Here is a 27,654-nt window from a genome sequence, read left to right on the forward strand (position 1 = left end):
TGATTTATCATATCAAGAACCGAGGACTGGGCCCTCCGTGGCAAAGCCTGCTTTGGCTAAGGGTGCAATGTTCTGTGATGCAAGACCGCAGGAGACGATAGCTGATCAAACATAGCACATTAAGCTACGCCCACGCAGCATATTCTTGCAAGGACCGGTATCCTCATTGGCAAAGCCAGCGTTGGCTTAAGGGCACAGAGTTGTGCGATGCAGGAGTTTGGCGACGAAGGGGTGCGGCGCAGAGTGTGTATACGCAGTGCAGTCATCAACCAGCAGCGACCAAAAAAAGAAAGGTTCGGGAGAGGGGAGCAGCCACTACGGCTCTCTATTAAACTTCCTGGCCATTGCGTGTACTTCCACCCAACTGTTTTACCTAGTGAACTCTGCCTCCCTTCAACCCTAAGCTCCACTCTAGCGTGTGGCCGTTCTTGTGTTGTGTCCCTCCCCCAGGTCCCCTTCATCTGTTACTGTTGTACTGTGAACTGTGTCCCATTGGGCTCTCTCCCACTCTCTAGGGTCTCTTCAACTGTGGTCATAGTTTTACTGTGATCCATTAGGCTCTCTCCCACTTCAAGGCATAAAATAAGCAGTGTCGCATTGCAATTTGCTATGCAATTCTGTAGTTTTGCTAATCAAATGAACATGTGTGTAGCAAAGTTAGCCATTGAAGTTGCCCTCTTCAATGAGAGCACAGCACGCCCTGTATACCTCTCTTGCCGTCGGTGCTCTCTTCACCCTCTTTTCTCTGTTCACTTCAAGTGCTAATGGGGGGTGGGGGGGTACAGCAGTAATCTTCTTCTCCATCCACTCTTAAGTGCCAAATGCATGTGGAGGAGTGCAAGAATTTGTTTTTCAAATTATTGCAAACCAGAAGTAATCGGGATGATTTTTTTATTACGCTTTTTATATCATGTCTGACAAAGAAAAGTATGTGTCAACTTTACTCTTTTAAAAAGACAGTCATGCAATTCCATTCCTAAAATGTATGTTTTTAAATACATTATAACAGTATTGAGACTGTAAATACGTGCAACAATCCATGCTTTACAGTAAAGTTTAGGTTAGTGTATCTGAATTTCATAGTGAAACTACATTTAATTTTGTTGGATAAGATGCATCATGTTGACTAGTGAACGTTTGAAAATGTATATTATCACACAATCAAATGCTTTTTATGGCAAATCTAGTTCTGTAACCTGCATCTTGCAACTGGTGTTCAACCCATGATCAAACCCATACTCCTTGGCATTCTATATTATCACTCTATAGCTTTATACCAGGCACCCTGAAAGTGCGATAACCACTAACTACAATATTCCACCTAGTTTAGCCAGTTCTCTGCCTGCTACGCAATCCACACTGCCTAGTCTCTTTCTTTCCTCTTACATAATAAATAAACAAAGCGAACTAAATGCGTACGCAAAGTAGTGATCAATAGATCCATCCAGTCTGTAGATCTACTGCAATACCAAACACTTTAGTTAGCCTCTAGAGCTCGCTTTGCTTTATTATTGTATTATATATTACCACCTGCAGGAGACAGCTGGGCAAACGGTTTGTTTCCAGAGCCTTTTTTTATCATATCTATTTATTTGTGTCCATTCATGCAGCTAACCTACAGACTCATCTATGGATCGCCATGTAGTTTCGCCCCCTCAGTCAAGCAGATTTCATGAAAGGCGAGTAGCATTTACAAGAGATGTTTGAAACTTTTATTTTACATCTACTTTGTTTGCAGTAAATGTCAAATAAAACGTTCACTGTGCATGGCTGAACTCTGGGTGGCAGCAGTGTGCCAAACATAAAGTGGGTTTGTAGTGACAAGCACCATTTTACAGAAATCACATTATACATTTGTTGTCCTCCGTTGCTATGGGTCGAGTGCATTTCTCTTAGGTTGAATAGGTAAACTGAGTTACCCGACCTGCAGGTCTAGCTGAAGATAAAATAATTTGCAAGGCCCGACTCACAAACATCTTATTTCAGCTGTAAGCAAAACTGCTGTATTGTTTCTCATTTCATGTCTTGGGTACAAATAACATACAGACATTAACAATATTAGTACAAAATTGCTAATCAAATGGGTGTGTTTGCTAATGAAAATCATTTTAATTAGCAAACTCTGCTAATCAATTTTTTAAAACTAATTAATGCCTTGCACTCTCTAGGTCCCCTTTACTGTGGCTAGTGTGGGGTTAGTGTGGTACTGTGAACTCCTATTAGGCTCTCCCACTCCAGGTCCCCACCCTGCTTGGGTTCTGTGTACTGTTGTGTCACCTGTCAGCTGCGCCTGTATGCTCCCTACTGTTGTGACCCCCCCACCACAACGCATCCTGCATTGCTTGGCGCAGGGTTGGGCATCTCTCCTTTCTCTCTATCTCTCTCCCTCGTGCACCCTCCTCCTCGCACCCCCTGTGTTGCTCTCCATTTCTCCCATCATCTCTAACTGCTACTCTATCTCCTATCCTATCCCTCTCAACAGGTCTGGAAGGAAGACGTTTAAGAGGGACATCCTGGTCTCCCACCCAGGCCCCCCCATCGCAGATCCGACATCAGTACTTCCTCCAGACAGATTCTCACTGACATCCTCGGTCGTTCCATCACCAGACCGATGGTGCCCTCACATGGTCTCGGCTCTCTCTCCCTCTCCCATTAATGGTGGCACTCAGTGGGAGGCCCTCTTGGCTGCCTTCCACTCCTCCAAGACCATCATTAATCTAATCTCCATCTGAATGGCACAGTCTTGGTACAGGGACCTCAGCCCAATCTACTTCTTTTCGATAGGCGTCTCCAACTTCTTATCAACTTCCTTCCTTCCTTCTCCTGCTACCCTTAGCACATTTCGAGCTCCTCTGTCACCTCCTTCCGCTGCCTCTCTGGCACCTTCCTCCTCCTCTCTAGCTACTATGCCACCTCCCGTTACCACTTATGCCCACTCTCTGGCCCCTCCAACTTCTCAAGCCTGTAACCCACTACGGAAGTCTTTCAAATGTGGTAACCTGCTCCACGTCGCTACTCTTAACTCTCCCTCTGCTGTTAAAACACTCCATTGACATCTGCCACCTCCTCAAAGAACTTTACCTGGATGTCCTTGCTCTCACCGAGACATGGTTCACAGCCAGCTCTAGCACGAGTTTTGAAACTCTCCTCCCTGATGGCTACAAGATACTCTCCGAACCCAGAACCAACCGACCTGGATGTGGAGTAGCCCTGATCTTTCCGGAGTGGGTCCCTGCTGCTGTCATTCCTACGCAGGTCTACTCCTCCTTTGAATTCCTGGTTTGCAGGCTCTCCATCTTTCCTTGCCTCTCTCCGACTGTGGCCACCAGCTACAAGCCACCTGGCAAGGTTGCCCTCTTCCTCTCCAAGTGGCCTGACCTCTCCTCTTCCCTCTATCTCTCAACTCCTCCTCAGAGACATCCACCTGGATGCTTCTAATCCCTCCTCTGGGCTCTTCCACAACCTCTGCGACACTATCTCTCTTTCCTTTCTCCCCTCTGGTCCAACACACTCTGCCAGACATACCTTGGATGTTCTCATCTCCTCAGACATCCCCCTATTGAACCCGCTCACCACTCCTCTCTCTTTGACCAACCACTTTCCTGCTCTCCACTCACCTGAATCTCTCCTTCCCTCAGGCTAAACTTACCGCTACTTTCTCTGCCCCTCCTACGCCTGCGGATGACTCTCTCTGAAAGCCCCCTTAAACCTGCATCTTTCTATCTCCGACACTTTGGACTTCTTTGCCCCAGTCATGAGAATCCGTCTGAAGCCTACCTCCAAGTGAAACTCTTGGTATGACTGACCTTGTCGCCCTGAAACACAAATGCAGGGTGGCTTAGAGGAAGTGGAGGGGTTCAGGCGTATCCTCTGACAAACTGGCCTACCGCCTGCTCCAAAGGCAACACAGACTCTGTCCAAGAATAGAGCCCACATTCAAGCCTGCGTCTCTGCGGCCTCTAAAAAAACGGCTGAACTATTTAAAATCTGTAAGGAGCCGGCCAATCCTTCTGCAGTCTCCACCTCTCCGGTTCCAGCCCAGGCCCTATAAATGGCTCTGGCTTCTCACTTTACCACTAAAAGTCAGAACATCCTGTACTCTCTCTCCTCTCTCCATCCGTCGCCCCCTCTCTGGACTTCTGCCCCGCTCCTCCGCCTTTCTCTGACAACACCTGACAAAGTTTCTAGACAAGTCTGATCCATGAATGTGTCATCCAAACAGGTGTTCCCCTGCTCCTCCAGAACCATCAAGGACCACATTGACACCCCCGCTCCAGCCTTGGCCGATTTCTGCAATCACTCCTCCGCCACTGGATCTATCCCCCTCTCCTCAAGCACTCCGTAGTGCACCCGCTCCTAAAAAAGCCTTCTGCCGATCCTACCTGTCCGGCAAACTATCACCCAATCTCCATCACTGCTTTCCTGGGCAAACTCCTGGAAATGCCGCCCATCGCCCAGCTTACTCTCCACAATCTGCTGGTGGTCTCCATGACCATCAGTCTAGCTTCAGAGCAGCCATAGGCATGGAAACTGCTCTCCTGAACATCTGAAGATCTGCTCACCAATCTCAATCCTAGACTTGCTTCTGTTCTCATCCTCCTTGACCTTTCCTCTGCTTTTGATACAGCCGTACCGATCAATGGACTCCGTGAGAACCTAGAAACACTTGTGTACAAGCGCATTATAAATGCCATATCATAACATGGGCATCACCGATCAGTGTGTGTAGAGTGTAGAGCTTTACTGGAGTGTGTACCAAAAATGAATGCACGAGATGGGAGAAAGACAAAAAGGTTTAATACACAATCCCCAAGCTGGAAATGATCCAACAGACATTCAACATTGCATCAGAAAATGGCTGCATTTATATTAAGAATTAGAAGAGAGGTAACAGATGTTACAGGTCATTCACAAATCCCCAGCCTGTGATTGGGCAACATCATTTACACTATAGTTGAATTTATACAAAGGATGCCTACGTTGGCTAAAAGCAATGTCCGGGCTCGCCTACCCCCGTTGAGGTATTGTCTAGCTCTAGGGAAGAGGCCTTGGCATCCCAAAAACTGGGGAAATCAGCTGGTCCTGATTTGATTCCACTGGACTTTCACAGGGATGAACTCGCCATTTGGTCCCCGATTCTGACCAGAGTTTTTAATGCTGCTATATGCTCAAAGGCAGTTCCAAGAACATGGATGGAGGCAATAAGAATCCCAGTGTATAAAAAAAAAATAAAGGAGGCAGAGAGCTGCCTGATAATAATTATCACCAAATTTCTTTGCTATATTGTGTTGGGAAGACATTTGGTAAAGTCATTCAAATGAAATTACAAAATTGAGTGGATGAGACTGGAATTATTAGCGATGCACAGGCTGGGTTTAAAGCTGGTAGGGGTACTCTGGACCACTGTTTCCTACTTTGTTTAATAATCCAGAAATATACTAGACTGTTCAAAGTAAAATGATATGCCATTTCTTTAGATCTTGAAACCGCTTTTGATTCAGTCCAAAGAGAAGCCTTGTGACAAGTTCTGGAGAGGAGAAAAGCCCTGATCGCATTAATCAATCAATCAAATTGTTACATAGGGAGACAAAGCCTTGGCCCACTACGGACTAGAGGGGGTGGAGGCAATCTGAATTCTTTGCTGTCCAGAAGGGGGTTCGCGAAGGATGATAGCGGTGCTATGGACGCGCCCAAAATTACATCCAAGATGTGGCCAATCCCCCTCTTTGCAGACAATGCAGTAATTCTCGCCACATCGCCAAAGGGGTTGGAAACCCTCCTTGACATCTTTGTGGGGAAATGCAGGGAGCTTGGCCTTGAATTACATGCTGATAAAACAACAAACGTTATGGTTTTTAAACCACTGATTGCCAAGCCTTGCCTTAGCAAGTAAAGTTCTTCGATTACTTGGAGATTAGGTTTAATGAAACTGGGGGATGGTTGGACCCTCTCCTTAAAGCTACAGTCACCCTAAGTAAATATGGGTATCCATTCCTTCTTTACAAGCCATGGTAGCGGGGCAATCTCGTCAGCATTGGAACTATTTGAAAAACAAGCTTTACCAGCAGTTATTTATGGTTCCGAGATTTGGGGCTATTCGAACACAACATTATTATCTTCAATTGAGAACATCTTTCTGAAGAAGCTATTGCTTCTTCCAAAAACACTGCTACCTCTATGGTCCAACTGGACCTTCACGTGTGGCCTATAGCCAACCAGATTGCCATTAAACCTGTATTGTATTGGGTAAGAGTATGGTCAGCACACAGGTTACCTCCCTGAGGAATTTTTTAGAACTGGAAGTCACTAAGAGGTGTGGTTGGATACTTCATGTGAAGGACTTGCTATGTAGGTCGAACACTAAAGCGTTGTGGGACAACCCCTTTGAGTGCCAAACGAAATAAAAAAACAACTCAAAAAGTGACTGCAAAGAGCAAATCCTTGGAAAAGCCAGCGGTACCAAGGTCTATATTGATGAACTTTCCTGAATGTTTACGGAATATGATGGAGGAATGTAAAGATACACTAGATAGAATCCACCTTCCACCCCATAATCCCCCCAAACATTCTTCATAAGTTTGCTTTAGGCTAGGAATTCTGCATATAGCTTGGTACACTCGGGCATGGTCATTGGCGAGATCTGGCAAACGTCCCCCTCAGTCGATCAGCAAATGAAACCCGGACCCATTTTATGTTAATTCGTCCGGTTACGCTAGAGCTAAGATGCAGGTATTTGAAAGCTTTATTGATTGAGTCAAGGTTAAGGAGCAAACAAGAAGCTATGCCGTATTAAACGTGCACACTGGAGTGGAGATATTTGTTTGCCTCAGCTAGGTACTAAGAGGGAGGATGGTGGGTACTTCTTAAATTATATATTGGGAAGAGTTATGAGCTGGTGAGCTTGCTCTCCTCATAGGGGGTAAGGCCATTGGAATATTAATTATACGTAGACCCACTTTTAAGTTTTATATGTCATTTTTAGGATTGTCGAGTGTATTTCAATTTTTTATAAATTGTTTATTGTGCTGAAGGTCTACTCCAAATAAAGCTTTAAAATGAATGACAATACATACCCCCATTAGCTGATCCTACCCCTCGTGACCATATTAGTACTTCAGTTTATTAATTAATTGGTGAGGATATCATCTTCCTTCTTATGATGCTGATTGGATGTTAGCCTTTTTACCTTAAATCGTATAAACTAAGCTTTTGATTGATTATTTCACGTGGCTTATACTTGGAATGAGTGACTTCAGGGATTTTGACCAATCCCTATGTGAGATGTGACAGTGTGGCAACAAAAAATGATAATTCTACATCCTTTCCCCATAGACTTCATCGGTTGGTACCAATTTACCATTCCCACCATTATGAACTGTTCAACTGGCAAATTACATTGCAACTCTTCGTTGGAAAGATTACTCACTTCCCCTTCAACATTTCCTTTATCATGGTCTGCGCATGACCTTACTAACACAGTCTTTTATGAAATGTGGACCTAAGGTGTTCGCAAGTTTCACTCTTTTGCAATAATGTGTGTATGTATACAAATCAGAATAATATGGATGCATCTCTAGGCAAAATGGTGAGTCGTTGTGGTTATTCATAAAAGGCCTTCAATGCTGGATCGATTCTATTCTATTGACAATGAGATCTCATCAGGTTCCTAGCTTGGTGGTTGGGTCTCCTCTAGTGAGGTTTTTCATACAGGGGCCAGTGTGGCTCCTCAATCGTACTTTCTTAACACATAAGCTTCTTGGTGCTCATTGTTTAATTCCCACCAAATTGTGACCCTCATTGTCCAAGCTTCAATGCACTGAGTAGGAACATAATTGGTTATATTTCTTTCGTACTCCTGTTTGGGAACTGGGCTAGGCTGATGGTTCTTAACCAATCTGTATACAGTGTCTGTCTCTTAGCTCAAGGGACAGTTACTTCTGTGTTGCTTTTGCATTACCTTTCTGCCAGAACTTGAAAATGTATTTGCCTACCTGTCTTGACCAATCACTGTACAGCATTTAGCTCTACTGTGGGAAATTACTGGATTAGTACGTTTGTTGTGTAAAGGCCTGGCTGATATTTTCTATTAATTCAAAATTATTATGCTTCTGAAATGGCTAACCTTGTTTCGAGGCCCACTTTATGTGCTACTCATTCAATTAGTGTCAAGCCTACGCTTCTTCGCTATCATGATTAGTACCCCTACTGATCTCCTAATTAGTGTTAAATGTTGCTATACTCCGTTTGTATATGTATATGTGTGTACTTGGGTATATGGTTTGCACCTCGTGGCTTACACTTCTACAGGGACATGGCCCAATGAAGAAGCACTGTTACTGGTAGGTTTTAGGCCTACAAAGGGAGTTCTACATGGGTAGGGTTGCTTTCTGTATGGCTTTGTTTCTGCTTCAAAAGGGAAAGGGACTTTCGGAGCTTATACTCTCGTGCAGGTTGGGGGTGTTGATGTACTCCCCCAACAGCAGCATCTAGTTCAGAGTGGTTGAAGAAAACTAACCAGAAAAATATAGTGAAGACTAGAGCGGCAGGAAATAGGGATGTCTAGACCAACACAGAAAACAAATAGAATACCACTCTCAATATGTGTGTTTTTTGGAGACAGGACGACTACACAACAGAGCCATGCAGTGGACAGAAGATGCAAAGATAATCAGTAAGGGGCAAGTATGTCAAGTGAACATTTTAGAGGTGAGCTGTATTATCGCACATGTTCACTAAAAAAGTTGAAAACAATGGTGGAACCAGGCATCTGGGTGCCTTTCAGTGAAGAGGAGGTGTTGGAAGGACAACATTAAAAGTTTCTCTTTGAAAACTACAATTATTCGACAATAAAGCATTGTCTAGAGGATATGAAGTTCGTGCAAGTATAGACTGATTCAAAAGGACAAATATTTGTACTTTGCTCTAATGTGTACTTCATTGCATCACAAAGCCAAAAGTCCTAAAGTAAGTGATCAAAACAACAAACGCCTTTGTATGAGAATGTGCATAATGGGACTAATCAGAGACGTGGACTGTTGCAAATACCACCCTCAGTTAAGCATATTTAGTTTTGTCCATATTTAACTTCCAAGCAACACCTCACTTTCCAAATTGCTCAAAAGTGGCAGAAATCAGATTGGCCCAGCAGAAAGACATGCTGAATTCAGAGAAGCCTTGAGGGCAGGATCTGGGATGGGGTTAAGTCAATAGCATCCATCGGCGTTGTACGTGTTCCAGGGGAAAACACTTGAGGATACAAAATGTGAATAGCTAAGAAGACCATGGAACTTTTGAAAGAGTTGCCGTTGACCAACATAAATAACAAGCTGAGAGATAAGCAGTAGAATACAGAAAGAGCTAATGAGTCATTGCCAACATCACAGATGCAAGCTGGAAGACTGAGTGGGACATTGCTTGCGCTGAAGCATAAGACTGCATGAGCAATCAGCTGAGATCGATCGGTGATGTCATCAACCAAGAGCCCGGGCCGAGAGCATAATTGTGGTTAAGGAGAATCAAGTTTCACAAGCAGGCATTGGAACGGTGCAGCGTTTGTTCAGCACCTTTGGGCCCGTGTTAGGAACATTGGGCCAAACTATCGCCAGAGTCTGGGAATCTTATAGTACGTTGTAAATGGGACTGTGTGGGCCACAGAGACATCTGGAAGATAGGGATTCTAGGAAATGTAACCTTCTACATACGGAGTACACCATAGATGAAACCAGACTTGTGGACTGGCATAGGCACAGACTGGACTATGGGTGAGCAAACACCCAAAAATCCAACATATGGAGAAAATAAAGACTGGCCAAATATTGCGGCTGTGTCTGTTGAGACGGGACAGTCAAGCCAAGCAGCTTATGCCAAAATGGTAGTAGAATTTGAATGAAAGTTGTTTGCACCACAAATAAGCTTGAATTTGATGTAAAGTTTTCCTTGAACACTGATCTGATATGGCATTTTTAACGCGCCTATACACAAGTGTTTCAAGGCGCAAGGACTGAGTCACAAAGTGTACTTGCCTGCAGTGATGAAATATGTTTTTGTTTACAGTATGAAGTAGTTTTGACTACAGTGCCATGGTTCCCTGGCGATTGCCAAATGTCAATTAACAGAGGTACCAAAACTGCACGTACGAGGCCACATTTAATCAAGAGAAAGCTGCCTTTGAACTAGCTCACCCTATAATCACTGTGCACTATGTATCAGATGTGATATGCCATCTAGCCAAACAGCTCAAAGTAGTTACTCCCAATAAGTGGATAATCTTGCCCATTACAGTTTGAGTTCTCGTTTTGAACTACTGCTTGAACTGAAGGGGAGAATCACTCTGCATCCACAATGATTGAATGATGCCTTACATAATTAGCAGCAAAGAACTGAAATATCTGGATAGTGGAGAAGAAAGGAAAATAATGCAGTGCATGATGAAATCGGTATTAATTATGAAATGTTCGTGAGTCAAAGCGGGCGGATGTATCTTGAAAGCATGGGAACTATGTAAAAGTACTAGACAGGGGTGCCCACTGTCCCCACTTTTTATATCCTGGCTATGGAACCAATTGCACAATAGCTTAGGAGGGAATATGCAGGAGCGGTTATAGTTATCGACAGGGCTATGCATCCGATATCGTTGTATGCGGACGACATGTTGTATATACAGAACCCTGAAGATAATCTGGAGTTGCTGTTGGAGACAATTGAACTCTTTGCGAGATTATCAGGGATCAAGATTAGCACAGATAAATCTGTGCTGTTCCCGTTAGCAGGCCTGTGCAGAGTGGAGCAAGGGGTGTTTCCATTTTTGGCTATACAGTGGACAGTGTCCACGTTTAAATATTTAAGGGTCAGCATATATCACGATCCGGCTACAGTGCATGAACACAACACGAGAAGGGCCCTAGCAGGCATCCAAGGCTCTATGAAGTTTTGGACCAAGCTGCCCCTCTCCTTGATGGGGAGGGCAGCATTGTAGAAAATTGTAGTGTTGCCCAGACTGCTGCCTTTTTTCATAAACATACCATACTATATACCACAGTCCTTCAGAACGCTAGTTAGTAGAAGCTTCCTGCAGAACGGGGGAGGAACAGGATAGCACTTTCCACGTTACACAGGCCAAACGAGGAGGGCGGCATTAGGGCCCCGCACTTTGATCTATACTTCATAGCAGGACAGCTGCAATTTGTTGTGGACTGGCTTGCGGAGGACCCGATTCCAGACACATTGATTCTGTAGCACGCGAGGTCACAGTATTCCCCAAAGGAACTAGTCTGGAATAAGAAGACCCGGGGAGTACACGGATCACACTTAGTGTCCTTGGGGGTAAGGATAAAGCATTAGTGGTGATAGGGCTCACAGACCAGTTTTCAGCCCAGATACCCTGTAAGTAGTGATGGCCGCCTCCTCGCAGGTGAGACAAACGATACGAGTACACTGGGACCTCACAGGGTGGCCACAGTAGGGGACCTATTGCAAGATGCCTCATTCATCCCATATGAAGAATCGGCCGACCATACAGGCTTGCATAAAGGCCAATACTTGTTGCACAAAACTATTAAATGGGCAATAGTGCGGAGATGGCTGGCATATAGTGAATTGAAAGAACAACATGCCATGGTAGATATTTTGTATGACTTATCAGGTGTCTGGGGGGCATACCATATCCAGGATATGACTTCCGGTTAATTAAAAGGACTTCCACCCCTATAGCAATAAGGAGTAAATGGGAGGAGGACCTGAGAGCCCCTTTTATGGATGCACAATGGGCAGGGGTATTGCTATACCACAAGGTGTCGCGGAATGCAAGATTGCAATTGATACAGCTGCAGATTACACACAGAGCATATATAACATACTACCGTCAGTCCCATACACACAGGAAAAATCACCCGTGCGGACGCCTAATCAGACATGGACTCTTTCATCCTTGGGATTTAACCCGACATATAGCGCTAATTTCAAGAGACTAATTTTACGGAGCTATTAATGATTTAAAAGCTACTTTGTGCCACGTCTATTTGAGACTATTACGGGAGTGACAACACATTATTTTTGAAGTGGGGCAGACTGGTCCCTGAGATTCAAGTTTACAAAATGTTTCTATTTTGCATTGATAACGACCAAGCTGGTCGAAACACGTGTTGGCTGTTCTAATCAATGAGAAATTAAACACAAAATTTTACAAATCAAACTCAAGATACTGTTTATTCCAAGACATTTCAACTATTATATTCTCAATCATTGTTGTTTTGTCTTAATTACTATTTGTACCAGGAAAACAGTTTACACCAAAGCGTGAATATTGTCTCGTAACATTCACACAAATCCATATATGACACCCCAGCAAATTTCACGGTTCCCAGGCTCTGCAGAGCAGGGATGCCCTAGGTGCAAAGGAGAAGAGGCAGGTATGCTTCATATGTTCTGGACGTGTCCGATAGTGGAACAATACTGGCGGGAGGTAGTGGGCAGAATGAATAGAGGGGGCTTGGTGTTGAATGTGGAGTCCCCTGCTGTAGGACTATTGGCCCATTTCCCCATGTCCTAAAGGGGCAAAGCACACTACTAAATTGAAGGATTCAGCATATATACTGGCTAAACGCAGAATTGCTATGGCATGGGGGGGTCCAGATGTGAACGAGTGGTGGCAAGATATGAAGAGGTGTGCTTTGGCTGAAACAGCTGTGTGTAGGGGGGCAGTACGGACTAGGCAAGGGGATAATACAACAGGGATCATGGCTTGGAAAGTGTTGTTAAAAGCCCTGTTTGAAGCAGAGAGCAGTGAGACGGGGAAGGGGGCAGAACTTTAGTTGGGCTTCTGGGAATCCAGCTGCATTATTAATGATACATTTTGACACTAAATAGGGGTTTGTTTGGACATGTGTGTGGGGAGGGAGCACTAAGGGAGAGGGTGGGAGTTAAGATAGGTTGCATTGTGACTTGAATACTGATGATACTGTTGAGGCACTGCCTTGGAACTGTTGGCTATCTGTCCTTGTGTTTACATGAAAACTAATAAAACAAATTAAAAAAAGAAATGACGAAATATTTGTATACTTTATTAGGTGAACATATCACACCTTAACACACTAATAAACTTGGATGGTTAACAGTAGGGGTATGATGAGACTTGGGTGGTGGTTAAAGAAAACATGATGGTTGGGGAGGAAATAAAAGGGATTTGTGCTAAGAGCACAAAAGAGGGGAATTGTCGAAGCCAACAGCATTTTATTGTTGCATGTGATATGGCTTTACAAAAGCCTTGGTCAGAACAAAACCTTGCCATTACAGAGAGGACACAGCAACCACAGCCATGACAGGGGAGGAGGCAGGAGAGCAAGCCAGTTGGTTGGCATGCACATGAGAGCCCATAAGGCTGAGCACTCATTATCAGGTTCTGTGCAGGGCTCAGGTACGCCCAGATTCCAAGCTCAACATCATCATTGAATTCGGGCTACACCATCTGAAAACTGAAACAAGTCTCTAGCGTACCAAGTACCAGAACAGGCTGTATTAGGTAGAATGGAAAGATCTGCTAATGGCGGTGGTCTCTGCCACGTAACTAGGTCAAGAGGAATTGTATAGGGGTTGAGCTACAAATCCATGCCCTCTTAGGTCGGAGGATATGCCATTAGCAATTACATGGTTAACGTAACAGACTAAATGCATCATACTGGCTTTTCCGCAGGAGGCTCATTGTGGAACCCTCCCTCTCCCAAGGTTTGCGCACAGGATCAACTATTTTGGGAATTATCCTTAACTCAGTAAAAAAAAAACAGATTATGGAGTCGTGAGGTTAGGAGGGCACACTGCACCCACAGGCACCAGCACAGAGCAGACATAGTACATCTTTGGTGACCATAATGTCTGGAAGCCTGCTTGGAGCTTGCACGCTTCACAAGGAATTGTCTGCAACTGGAGGACTTCAAGATAAAAGTAGCTACATTGACCAAGCCACCTCCAGACCCCATCACCTATCACCATTGTGAGATCAGTATGGAGGTTCATGAAAGACAAAACACTTAAAATTATGGGGGCGTAAAAGCAATGTGGGAAAACAAATACTGGGAAATATGAATGTAACACCCCCCTCCCCCCGCCTACTCCTCCCTCCAGCCTTTACCACGTGGGTTTCATCACAAAGTCATGGTAGAGAAGGGCGTGTATAGGCACGTTATAAATACTATATCATATCAGATACAGATGTATGCATTGACACATTTTCTGGGGCATTGTTTAGCTTAATCAACAGTGAGCAAAAGTTCACAATGGTGGCAATCAAAACCTATAGACAGTATCATGTGTGTTAGGAAAGATTTCCTAATTGTATGCAATTTTCCCTCCATGTGTCAACACCCAAACTTTTTGCTGCCGTTTTAACACCATTGACTGACTTTGCCAGAGAAGCACAGCACTATGCTGCACTCCTTTGGGCTTTCGCTCACTTTTTATGGGGAAACTGACATGCCCTTAAAACAGTCAGTACTGGGAGACTTTGTTTCCCTTAGTCCCTTTCTCATTTTGCAACTTTTGTGCAACATGTAAGGGTCTCTAGTCATTCCAAAGGCCCTAGAAACTCTCGCTGGACTTTTTATGAACTGTGCAGATGTGTCATGGACCGGACTGGTGGCAGCTATCGCTTTCTTATATTTTTAACCCTTTCTTGCCATGTTAACCGCGTTTGGCACGAATAGGTGGCCTGGCTCCAAAATGGCCATGCCACGAGGTTCTTGGTCCTGTCCTTTGGCCATCTTGCCCCTTCACCTTCCCCAGGTCGAGTCGACCCGGGTCAGTCCTTAGTTGGTCATGCATTTTCCTGCGAAACCCAATGCTTTCGCAGGCTTCGGCATGCCTTGTGTGTGTGCCTCCAGGATGTGGGCGGGATGTCTGTTCCCAATACACATCCTGGGTGCCAAAGAGTCTGGAGTGTCCTGAATGCCTGGGACCACCGTGGTCCGTGATTGGTCCACGTATGGCGTGAGTGTTTGTGAGCAGATCTCCCATTGGGTCCTCTACGTTTTGGCGCGAAGGGAACTTTGGATAAGAGGAGGCTGAAAACACCACTACCAGGTTGATCACATGAGTTCACACCGAACAAAGGATAAGGAGCCAAGTATCCTGCAACAAGAAGCCGAGTAAAGGAATCGCTGGTGACCAGCTGGAAGGTTTGGCGCCCTGAGCCCGCTATCGTCCCTTGGGACCCCTCTGCATCTGATCGTCCTAGAAGGTCTGCGAAGATGCTTCGACCCACTAGAATAGTGGAATCCACTATTCTCGGCACCGTCACCAAACCTGCAAGTAAGCCTCTTCGGAAGTGTCCCCGGGCCATCCAGTGGGCTGACCAGCTTACACAGGACGTTTGCTCTGTCACCGCCGTGCTTTCGAGGAAGCCCTCAAAACTTGAGATACTGCTAGCTCTGGGTCCTCGGCGCCCTTACACCGAATTTCGTACACTTGGCATTCCCAGGTCTGAAGTGAGACGAGTGCGCCCGGACCGGAGTAAAACGCGGTTACTGTGTTGCCCTGCTGAGGCAACGAACTGTGCAAGTTCACTGCATCCGTGACCCCCTTGTGCCTGAAGCGTGCTGCAGTGGAATTGGGCCAATTCCTCCACCCGGAGTGTTGAAATCGCCACTGTCCCATTTGGGAATCCTCGCTGCATCTCGGGAACTACACAGTGTCGAGACGTCCTGATTGTCGCATTCGAACCTGCCAGCGAAGTGGACTGTACTGGCGGAGTTTGGGTCTGCCTGCATCGGGGACAGGTGAGTAGTCCTTACCCCAACCGGTGGCCCCTAGCGCAGGAGCCCATTTTTACGCACAAGTGGCCCCTGAGGGCCCCTTTCCTTTCCACAACTATTGCGAAATAGTAACTCCATCCCACACTCTCAAACTGCCTCTGCCCTCAAGTGGAGGTCCTGCTTGAATAGTGGGAACTTGTTCTTCATCGCCTTATCCACCTTCCTGAGCTGCTACAGACCCTTGAAGAGACCCTATTTTGTCCATTGGCACAAGCGCGTGCATGTACTATTAAGCATAAGGCTCCTCTCTTCGTAGGGCTTGGACTGCCTCTTCGTAGGGCTTGGACTGCCTCTTAGGTAGGTGTATTCTGAATGTGGAACTGGGTCTAAAGATTACTTGCACTGCCTGTTTTCCTCCCCATCTAGGTGGTCTACATATTTTGTGCTTTTAACTCCTTAGACCCCATTGGTCTTGTATATATATTGTGTTGATTATGATGTATTGGTTTACTTTAGTGTTACTGTGATTCTTTGCTATGGTCTATGTTACAAAGGCCTTGTAATAAACGTGTCTATATTTTTAATATAACACCTGTCTGGAGTAATTTGTAAGTGTCCTTGCTCTGTGTGCTCATTGAGGTCTTTCAGTCACCCTAGCCCCTCTTGAGACTTAGTCTTGACCGCCTGCCATAGCTACCCCGATTGGTCTGGCTTGTCCAGAGGTTACCCTGTTCCAATAAAACTAGGTTGGCCTTCTGAACCTCTGCCCCTCCAGGTCAGAGTTCAGAAATCCTTCTTAACAATGTTAGAAAGAGAAATTCAACTAAGATGTCCAATCATTAGATAGGCGTACCTAAAACAGAGATCATGGAGTTGTGTTGACAGAGTGGCTGGCCTGCTTTCATCCCCTGCTGATCAGGAAGGCTGCTGGCTCTTGCCATGCTCTCCTCCCCATCGAGCATAGCGTTGGTAAGTTTGAAGGTCATGGTCTCATTGGAAATGCAGCACTTCTGTACTAGCTCTGTGAAGCATGGCCCGTTTTTGCCTCGGCAACCCAAACACATGAAGAAGTACCTCCAGACTGGCACTTTAGCCCATCGCCATTTATCTCAGAGCAAAGGTAGGCCCAGGAAGTAGGTGGAATCATTTTTGCTAGGATACTTAAATTGAGAACACCAACCTATGTGAAAGAACAATGTTTAACAAACTTATCAGGGATCAATTCAGTATAGCAATCTGATAGGAAGGTATTTTTGAAGTCTATTTCTGCCAAATATGAAAACGCCAAGGCTGTAAAAAAAATTTTTAAAAAAAAGAGAACATTCTGAAATGTGACCTTTGCACAGTCTGTTTGTTGTAGAATTTCTCATGGTCATTTGCTTGGTTTAATAATTAAACTACATTAAACCTCTTGGCTATAGATCTCGACGAGTGAAAGATCTGAGTATATGCTGCCCACAAAATGGGGGGCGGGGAGGGGAGGTGTTAATTCAAGCAGTTATATATAACAAAAGGCAACACTACCCCAACAAGATCATGACCAGTCTATTTCTTTTTTTTAAACAGATAAACACAATAAAACTGGAATAATGTGCAAAGAAGCAAAAGATGCCTTGCCGAGGGAGCATGCAGGGAAACATCCTAGTATCTGCTTAAGAAAATGTAAGTCCACTAGTTGCATGGTGTTTACTTTTAAAACTATGACTGAACTCAGTGGGAGGTTAACCTTTACCTTACTTGCCACCGAAAAGGTTTGCGTTATGTTAAAACAACGTTTTATTGGAGGTTTGTAATACATTGATCCAAATCAGCATCTGCCATCCACCTAAAAGGGTACCCGTTGAGCCCATTAACAGAAACACCATTTAAAACAAGCACTGGCATAACCATTGCAGCACTAAACTTCATAGAATTTGCGCTGGCCTCATAAATAACAAAACCTTGCTCAAAGAACGTGCAAGGTTTGTTACACAGCCTGCTGCGAAATGCTTTTCATTGCCAATTTCTGGCATGGCATTATCCATAATGTTAAACACACCTTCACGCCCAAATTTACCAGGGCTGTAAACCAAGTCCAATAGTGTAACCCATAACATTTCCGCACCACTCTGAAATAGGAGACATGCATGATACAACCCCATAAATAGAAGGGCACGCACTGCTTTAGAACTATAATGCAGCAAGATCAGAAAAACCAAGACCAAGGACCAGTTTATCAGCCATGCCCATGTAAACTAGGCATCAACATTCTTGCAAACGTACTGATGCAAACCCGAGACGTGGTCACCGAAATTCTCTAGACCCCTGCAGCAGACGAGCCACTGCTGCACAGGTATAGACAATGCCACGTTGGCAATAAACTATGTAAAATGTGTTAGGATTGTGGATAGAAGCTATGAGATAACGAATTAACAACAGTACCCTCTAACAGCCCGTTGTAAGCAAGTCCATTTAGAGGGTATGTCACAGCTACTGATTAAAGGCACTGTGCGACAGATTATCAAAAACATAAAATTAGGAGAATGGGAGCGGATCAGTTTAATGTTTGTATAGTGCTTCTGCAATTATGGAGTAGGACAGATCACATATAAACAAAGAGCAGTTGATCACATGCTACCCCACCCTCCCACACGTGAGTAGATGGATAACAGATACCGAAAACATTGTACGAGGTTATTCGACAAAACGCATGGTCAGGCAAGTGTTTTAATTAGTTAAAGGAATGTATTCAACACTCGTATTAAAAAACACATAGCAAACATGTACACAACATTAAATAATGGGTAACAACGACCACTGAGGTCAGCTGTATTGCGAGACCCATTTCGAGGGTATGGAAAGCATAGTAATATATATATATATATATATATATACGCCCAGGTCTTGTTTAGTGTACTTCTTTCCACACTATTACTAACCCCACGTCAGCATAGGGTTTTTATAGTTTGCATATTCAAGGATGACCTCCATGCTAGTAAGTCACAAAGGCAAGAGAGCCACACTGGCAACTGTTGCGTGAAAAAGCTCAACCACATCAAAGCAAGCATGGGCCCTTCCTCACCAAAACGAAGACAAGCAGCAGGCCCATGGTGGTTGCATATGCCAGGGCTGCTGTTCATTTGCCAGTGGTGCTGATTGCCATTGGCAGCATTACTTGTGTGTTAAGAGTGATGTACAGTAATGGAAAAATGTTCAGAAAGCAGAGGTGCTGTGTAGTTATGGGTTCTGTGTGTTGGGAGTGCTGGTGATGTCACAGCTTCTTTGTGGAATGTTGTGGCTCTGGGGTTCCGTTAATGACGGTTGGGGCTGAGCAGTGAGAGAGGCTGGTTGATGGGTTTGGGGGGGGGGGAAGTCCAGTGTCCTTACTCGTGTCTTCGTCCCCTACCATCCGATAGACAATAAAGGAAAGTGAAACTTACCTATGGAGGGTGTAACAAAGTAGACCTCCAGTACTTCAGGTAAGTTACAGGTTCCTTTATTGTCCATGTCCAGTACTCTTCCTCAAGACACAGGGATGGTAGGGGACACAAGATGACAAGGGAAACACCGGGCTCACCCCCACACCCATCTTCTCAGCTCACTCTTCTCACTCTCACTCCCAACCGTCACTCACAGAACCTTGCACACCAACATTCTACATAAACATTCCAAGTAGGTGATGTCACACACCCACCTAACCTGAAAGCAGATTACTACACTTCTCCTCCCCTTAGAAACACAAAAGCCAACTGCTATGCCAACGCTTCCCAGGAAAGACAAAAAGGAATGACAAGGAAGTGTGACCAGCACAGGACCTTAACACCCCAAGACCTTACGCTACCAGAAATTCCACACCACAGCGGCCGCCTATGTGCAGAACCTCTGGCAAAACCAAAACGGAAACCCAACAAAAGGACAGCATTAACTGGACACCAACGGACCAAGAAGGAAAAGATTTCCAACGGCATGCAACCAAAACAAGACAACACCACTCCCTATGTCACATCTCGAGGCCACAAAAAATAAAAAACAGAGCACTTACGCCTGTCCCGAGCTGCCCCTCAGGACCTAGGGCTGCCACAACTAGCCTAAACTATTGTTAGCGAACACTAACACCTAACCAACCTACCCACCTTAGCACAAATCACCTTCCACTTCGGTCTGCCACCCCAAAGTCTCAGAGCTGCCCCTCCAAGCGCTAACCAACCGCCCCCAAAGGAAGCAACAACAAATGCCCAACAAACCGAGGGACCACTTAAACAACTTTGACAACAGAATGAGGAAGAATCACAACACCATGCTGCTACTCTGCACAAAACCGTTGGCCATTCCCTCTATCCACCAAATCCATTTCGAACACACCAGGAGACAACCTGACATACCAGACTCGGAATCAGGAGGCACACTGGCAAAGCAAAATTGAACACCACCTCGTCCAATAGGATAACACTATGGACAGTAAGAAAAACTCCACTCAACTCAGGCATAGCGACCCAAAACAGAAGATAACAACGCTATGAATCACTACAGCGAACAACTGCCCTGAGAATAAGACTCCGCCAAAAGTGACTTACCCTGATTTAAGCTCAGGCACTAATGACCACAACATACAGGCCAAAGTGACCAAACCTGAACTATCAGGCACTAATCACCACAGTAATGAGGGAGATACTAAATCTAAAGTGACCTACCCTGGAAAGACCAGGCACCCAAGAACATCTAAAGTGACCCATCCTGGACAGACCAGGCACCAAAGACCATAATCACACCTCACTCCAAGACACCTAACCTGAAACCACACAGGTAGATGCAACCAAAGGTCAAGAGATCAACAACACACGCAAACATAGTGACCAACCCTAGCACAACTAATGCCAGGCACTAAACAATTGCAGTCCAAAACATGACCACAGCTGCACAAGACCACTTACATGCACCCATACACTGCACTCACAGAGCAAACACTGATAGCATTAAGCATACACAACATGAAATATCGATAACATTGCATAATGGAAAAGAGGTATAAATGCAGGCATCATAAAAACACATTTCAAGATTGAAAACATTGCACAACACATGTTGAAAACATTGCACAAAACATGTTATTAAATTAAATGATGACCCCCCCTGCAAAGTCATCAGATGTAAAAATAGCACTAAAAATATGTGCAAAGACAATGTCATTGTTGCTTGCTTGAAATCAGTGTTCCCAATGAAAGTTGACCGTGGACCACCACCCTCAAGTCCATGAAAATTCTAGACCCCACACTTTACTTCATAAGTAAGAAGGCACCCCAATCTACACCACTAGGGGTTAACATTAGTCCCAGTAACGTTCCATCCACCAGCTGAAACATTAATATAGCATTGGCATTTACAATCGCAAAAGTGGATAATCAGTACACCTCCGAAGAGCATTTAATTACAAACCACCCACACCAACCCTTCAATTGCAAAAAGGGACCACCCCGATCCCCCTATGCTAGGGTACAGATTCCCCACCGGGCCACAACACAGTGACACCACAGGAAACAAACAACGGCCACCTACACCTAAGTGAGGGAAATCCCCGCCTTGAGACTAATCAAAGGCACTTATATCTCCACACAAATGGGCCACAACAGATACAACACTCAAACACAGGCACGCGGCCCCACACTAACCTGACCCCAAAATTCGGCAATTCATTAATCCGGAACTTGTTCCAAGGCCCGCACTTTATGAAACCAGGCCACAGAGTTTCTATCCGGAAACACGCTCAGGAACACACGGAAGAAACGAAATGCCTTTGAAGAAAAAAAATAATAATAATATTTCCTGGTCCGTACATCCATAAAGTAGTAGGATGACTCCTTGGCAACCAAACGGGCACGACTCTACGTCTGAAACGACCTACTACGTACATCCATAAAGTAGTAGGATGACTCCTTGGCAACCAAACGGGCACGACTCTACGTCTGAAACGAGTTCCTTCCTCCTCTCTCCTGGGAACGAGGCTTGCAATGCAGGAAGTAAATGATCCCTGAACAAGATCAAAGTTATTACGTAACTTTAAAAAACATCCGGAACGGCCGGGAGCTGGGGAACGCAGGCAGACACGCAGGACCAAAAGAATTCGCTGCTGCGCACGTGACATTGATGTAGATGCCTCTGACAGTTATGACGTCACCAGATCCGCTTGGCTGTCGACCCGTAAACACCACCCGAAACCGCAAACCTTTATCCTCGGGCGCCGTCAGATTCAGGCCAATCACAGTAAAAGTACAGACCACAAGTCTCTCGGATCTGTGTCATAAGGCTGCCCTGTGCCGAACGATCTGCGGCGCTCACCGTCAGCCTTGAGACGCTGTGTCAAGGATCCACGCACACCCGACAGCAGACTCCCTGGACCAGATGATGACATGGGCTCCGCCAAGGGCAACAGACAGGCACAAGCACCGCTCCGCTCAGCCGCAGGACATAGACTGGTAGCCGGCTCCACAACGCGGACAAGGCACCAAAAAGACGCATTGCTGGGGAAATACGGCTGCTGCCTCAGGAATATCACAATCAGCTTCAGAAGCCCTCCCACTCCTGTGCTCGCCTGAAACGGCGTTGGAAGCACCTGAAGAAGCCCTGGCTCCGGGTCAAACTGGGACAACGGCCAGGTCCAAGGCACCATCTGCCACCAGGTTGCCCCTCTCTACCAATGAGGGGCCACGAACTGCACACAGCAGGCAATTGGACACGGACCCGCCTGGGTGTGGGGGGGGCTCACGGGGGCGGTGTTCCAGGGTGCTGCACCCCCCCCCCCAGCAGCGCCGAGTAGGCAGTCCACCTACCATCCCATCCTCGTCGCCAGTGTAACAAAGTAGACCTCCAGTACTTCAGGTAAGTTAAAGGTTCCTTTATTGTCCATGTCCAGTACTCTTCCTCAAGACACATGGATGGTAGGGGACACAAGATGACAAGGGAAACACCGGGCTCACCCCAACACCCATCTTCTCAGCTCACTCTTCTCACTCTCACTCCCAACCGTCCCTCACAGAACCTTGCACACCAACATTCTACATAAACATTCCAAGTAGGTGATGTCACACACCCACCTAACCTGAAAGCAGATTACTACAGAGGGAGCTCTCTTTCTTTCATGCTACTTATTTGCCAAGATGTTGTCATTGGGAAGCATAACTGCACTCATGCTGCTGGACACATTTCTGGGTTTCCGAGCACCAGTGGTACCCCTAGTCATAACAGTGTGCCAGGCTAAGTACCTACCAGGGTTCTGCCACCAGGCTAAGTGTTAGGAACTCGTATTGTTTTAAACTGGAATGGGTCTTTTCCTCCTGTGGTGTACCCATGTGACCAACAAAGAGAGCTTAATAACTTTTCTTAAATGCACAAGTAGGGTTTCACCTCGCATGCCGGTTGCCATTCTGTGTTCTGCTGTGCAGAAGTCAATAGATCTGTCTTTTAATAATACCCTGCCATTCCTCCGGCCCCCACCCTTTCCTCCACTGCTGTAGCTAGAATGTTGCTACAGAATAAGGGAAGAAGGACGGGCCAACACAGTACACACATGGTCGTAAGGAGAACCAGTCTTCCCAAATGAAAAGGCTGTGTCACTTTAAAAATTGTAGAGCTCTACAAAAGTTGTTCACTTATCACTAACAGGTTTTACTCTACGTTCCACTCCTTGGTGAGGGACAGGGAATATTGGAGATTAACGAAGCGCAAGGTGGGGCTTATGTTATGCAACCTCAGTGATAAAACCAGGGAAATGACCCATCGCAATTTGCTTTAGGGAAACTATTCAATCATCTATGCGCCACACAGCTGTTGCTTCCCCCAATCTACCTAGGTTTCATATCCCTATAATATATACATTGCACTCCTCAATTGTGCTCCTCTTCCGTGCTCTTGGTGGTGGTCTGGTCTCAGGGTCCGTCGAACATGGCTGTGGTGCAGCCTATAGGGAATGTTCACTCATGGCTGGGGCATTGGTTTACAAGTATTAATGCCATCTGCTGCACAGACCAGTCAGGAAATATAGTTCCCATGTAGACAGACAGGCAGGTACAGCAAAGGGGAAACCAAAACATCATGGAAAAAACACTTGAGCCAATACTATAAAAACAACTAGGTATTAGTGCGGCATTCCATTATTGTGCAACTCATCTGTGCACTCAAATAAACCAGCCATATACAAATACCTTTGTGTGTAGGCATGAACTGCAAGACTCAGGGATGATAGTGGTCTGCCCAGCTGTGTATCGTCAATGGGACACAGCACAGCTAACACAGGAGGGGGTAACCAGTGTCGTCCTGGGCAGATCACAGCTTGAGTGCCACCCACAGCAAAATGAGGGACGGCCCAACAGAGAAGGGAAAGGTCAGTATCCGGCAGAGTTATAGAAGTATTAGGAAATATGTGCATGAAAAGCGTTCACTGTTACTGAGGATATCAGGCGTGGAAATTGGTGCCGGTTCCCTGCAAGGGTGTAGCAGGGCATGAATGTTTTGGGATGAATCGGCGGATGCACTATCACTTTGCATGTGGCTGCCAGGGGAAGCACAGCTTCTCTCAGGAGGGTCTCCAGTTCAGCCCCAAACTCGCTTACCGAAAAATATGGTGCTGCAGATGTGTAGGCGACGGCTCGTCAGGCCCAGAGCTAGATCAAGAAGGAGGTGCAGGCTAGAGCAGTGTCGTATATTCACCTCCTCGCACACGGGCGTCCCGAGGCTGCTGGCGCTCGCGCTGCTTTCGGCGCTTAGAATACCCTCGTCGCCGTTGTTGCCAGGTGGCGACGCTGAGCGGTCCCGGGTCAGCGGGCCGCCTCTGCCTCTAACTGGAAGACGCACTAGGTCCTGAGGCATATCGGCCACCCATCGGTGCCTGGGAACAGCCTCCTCTGGCGGCGGAGGAGGCCGCGCGCGGCCACGCCCCCTTCCGCCCCGCGCGGCGGCTCTCCTCGGCTGCATTCTCCCTCCTCCGGCAGTCGCTTCTCCGGCGGAGGTTGCAACCGAACGGCGCGTGTGCCCTATTGTGACACCCAGGGGACGCCACAATGCCTGTTATGCCCACCACCCTGGGGCTCCTCCAATAGGAACTGTGTACATTCCACTAAAGCCCCGCCCCCTAGATCAGGAATCCGCCCGGCAGCGTAGCCCAACCTATAAACACTGGGGCTCCGCCCAGTAAAATATATCTGCAGTCCTTACAGTGCAGCCCCGCCCTTTCACACCATATGTATCTCTGGTCCTGTTCCACCCAGCCTCGTACACCCAAGACCACTGCGCTGCATCCCCTGCTCCACCCCTTACTCCATGCTCCTCCATACTGTACGGTGGAAGCGCTTGCCACCCGAGTTTAATTGGATTACCCTTTCACACACCACAACAGCTTCTCTAGATAAATAGACTTTGGAAAAAGTACACATCGCCAGCGAGGCTGTCAATGACATCGTGGAACTGCTAGGCTCAGTTACCTTGGTAACTATTAAACAGAACCCATTGCCTTCAAATAGAGGGGGATTAGTACTGGTGACAGCCCTTCTCGGGAGCAGGCTGGCCGGGATGCCAGGCAGCAAGCAGAACCGGGGAATCAGGCTGTAAGGGCATTTCCCTATTATCGCGACTGGGTTACTGGGGAAAGAGGTACTTTCTTAATAGAGGAAACCAACAAAATACAGATTTTTTATTTCATCAAGGCAGTGTCGGTCAGTTAAAACTTTATTGGAAAGAAAAACATCGAAACATAATCAATACATATAATTTCACAATAAATGGCTATTCATTTTTTTAATTTATTTTACTGTGTGACATAGTTTCAAAACTTAAAACTTTACACACATACACAATTGGCACAGAACAAAACACAAACAAATCACAATAGAATTAATAATCGTTAAAACAGGTAAAGTTAAATGATTGTTTTACAAAAATTCAACACTGCAATAATAAATTGATCACTGGGTTCTGGCAAAAAGGTCCACCACAAAAATGTACATTATAAAAAAAATGGCCTGGTTTTAAAATAGGATGTAAACATTACTTCACGAAGTCCAGAAAGTGCTGTGCAATCTATAATTAAATGTTCCAGTGTTTCACATGACATCATACAGAAGCGACAAAGACGATCTGCCCTTGAGACTGGATTATGAGCACCCAATATATCATTCGTTGGGAATAGATTCAATTTCAGTTGTAGCCACTCTAACCTTTTTAGATAGGTGTCTAGTCAAACATTTCTGCAATACATTATAAGGTTTTCACAATTTAAGTTAATACATATACTGTAATAACAAATAAGCTAAATTGATCCCAAATTAAATTAACGTTACAAAAGTCTGATCAAATTAATTAATATGATTTTCCCAAAACTTCCACTGATGTGAATTTGGTAATGGATTTTTTGTAAGTCCTGATTTAGTATAAATAATTAAGTAGGAATCTGTCTTTATTTGCTGAATTTGAAATGTCTTTTTGTGTCTTTTCTTGTGTAGTCAGCTGTTCTGTTATTGTGCCTTGTATTGTTTGTTTACGTTGCGCTTTGAGGCCATTGGGCGTGTGGCGCATTATACCAATTAAAATAAATAAATAAATAAATGTTATTTGTCTTTTCCTTGCCCTCCTTAGATCGGTGCCTTTGGACATTTTAGAGGCAGTTTGGTTGCCTATTTTATATTTGCGTTTCAAGGTTTTAAGGTCATAGCATGCCTTCCCACTAGCCATATATTTCCCCACGGTTCGTTAAGCATAGGCAAATTGCATTATATTGTAGTTGCCATTTATATATCAGCTTTTACCATTATTATAGTCTCAGTGCGCTGGTGGCGGGAACGCTCTTGGGGACCGTAGTCCAGAGTGTTGGAGGTCACGTAGTTGGGTTAGAATGTGTGTGTGCATTTGGCGAAATAAGGCCTAGCAGGACTGCCAGGCTCCAGTAGAAAGCATCCCATGAGGTCAGACATGTGGATGGGTACTGAGAGGAGTCAGGAGATGGCATGAGTGCTAGAGACTCGCTATGTGTCCAGCGTGCCCACATTTGTTGCATGTCTTTGCTGCATAGTGATGTCAGGGGTGTTGAGGCGTAGTCAGGTGTAAGTTGGCTTAAAAACATGAAGTGTCCAGCTAGCTCGAATTTTGTCGCAGGTAGTAACTGCATTCTACTGTGAGCAGAGGGAGAGCCGTGCCTGTGGCAGATGTCCACTGAAGTGGTGCATTTACACAAACCACGAGCACAGATGAAGCTTATCTTTGATGTCGCTGTGTCGTCAGAAGGTCTGTGGAAAAAAAGACCAGCTACCCTTGTAGATTCTTCTAGGCATTATGGGGGGGATACCCTCAAGGTTTCTAAGCACAACAGAATGGCTGACCTAGAATATCTACCAGGCAGATACCATAGGATTTAGGATAGTAGGATTCTATATGCACCATGGACCGGCTACCTTTACAGTCTTACTACATATCTTCCTGATTCTATGTAACTACTAACAGCTGTCTACTAACTGCGATATCAGGATACCAAGGCTGAGGAAGGATTACCAGCTTTGATCTGGGTGAAAAGTCAGCGCTAACATTGTAGGTGCAGCACAAATGACTATTCCCTGATCAATTTAATGCGCTCACTGTCCACCCTTCAGCACGTCCAATAATGTTCTTTTAAGAGGAATACAGGTGTCAGCCTAAGTTCTTTAGGAGTAATGAGACCACTAAACTACACTGTTACTTCTAATGCAAGCATGTGTTAAACTTTGCAATTCTTCAGTATTAACACATTTCCTCTAAGAATCCATCTAAGTGTAACACACACACATTGTTTGTCTCTCCAAAACAAGTATTACACATTTCCTACAACAGAAACTTATCCAAGTGTAACACAATTCCAACCCCTCACAATCAAAGTATGCCACAATCCTCTGACAATCCATCTAAGTGTAACACATTTCCC

The 27,654-nt window shown here is 45.4% G+C and overlaps 1 protein-coding gene across 3 annotated transcripts in view; it reads right to left on the bottom strand.

Moving 5' to 3' along the window:
* The window catches only part of DPY19L1 (dpy-19 like C-mannosyltransferase 1), a 2,006,077-nt gene extending 1,981,293 nt beyond the window's left edge, over window positions 1–24,784 (bottom strand). For 2 of the 3 annotated variants that reach the window (XM_069613243.1, XM_069613242.1), the window contains exon 1: window positions 24,323–24,782. In XM_069613243.1, coding sequence (XP_069469344.1) covers window positions 24,323–24,683 — 361 coding nt within the window. In that variant the 5' untranslated portion in view covers window positions 24,684–24,782. Of the gene's footprint in view, window positions 1–24,322 lie in introns of all 3 variants that reach the window. The other variant, XM_069613244.1, reaches the window with a different exon arrangement.
* Between the last annotated feature and the right edge of the window lie 2,870 nt (window positions 24,785–27,654).

The sequence above is a fragment of the Ambystoma mexicanum genome, chromosome 5p (assembly GCF_040938575.1).
Source record: "Ambystoma mexicanum isolate Mex_15411 chromosome 5p, UKY_AmexF1_1, whole genome shotgun sequence".
Taxonomy (NCBI): domain Eukaryota; kingdom Metazoa; phylum Chordata; class Amphibia; order Caudata; family Ambystomatidae; genus Ambystoma; species Ambystoma mexicanum.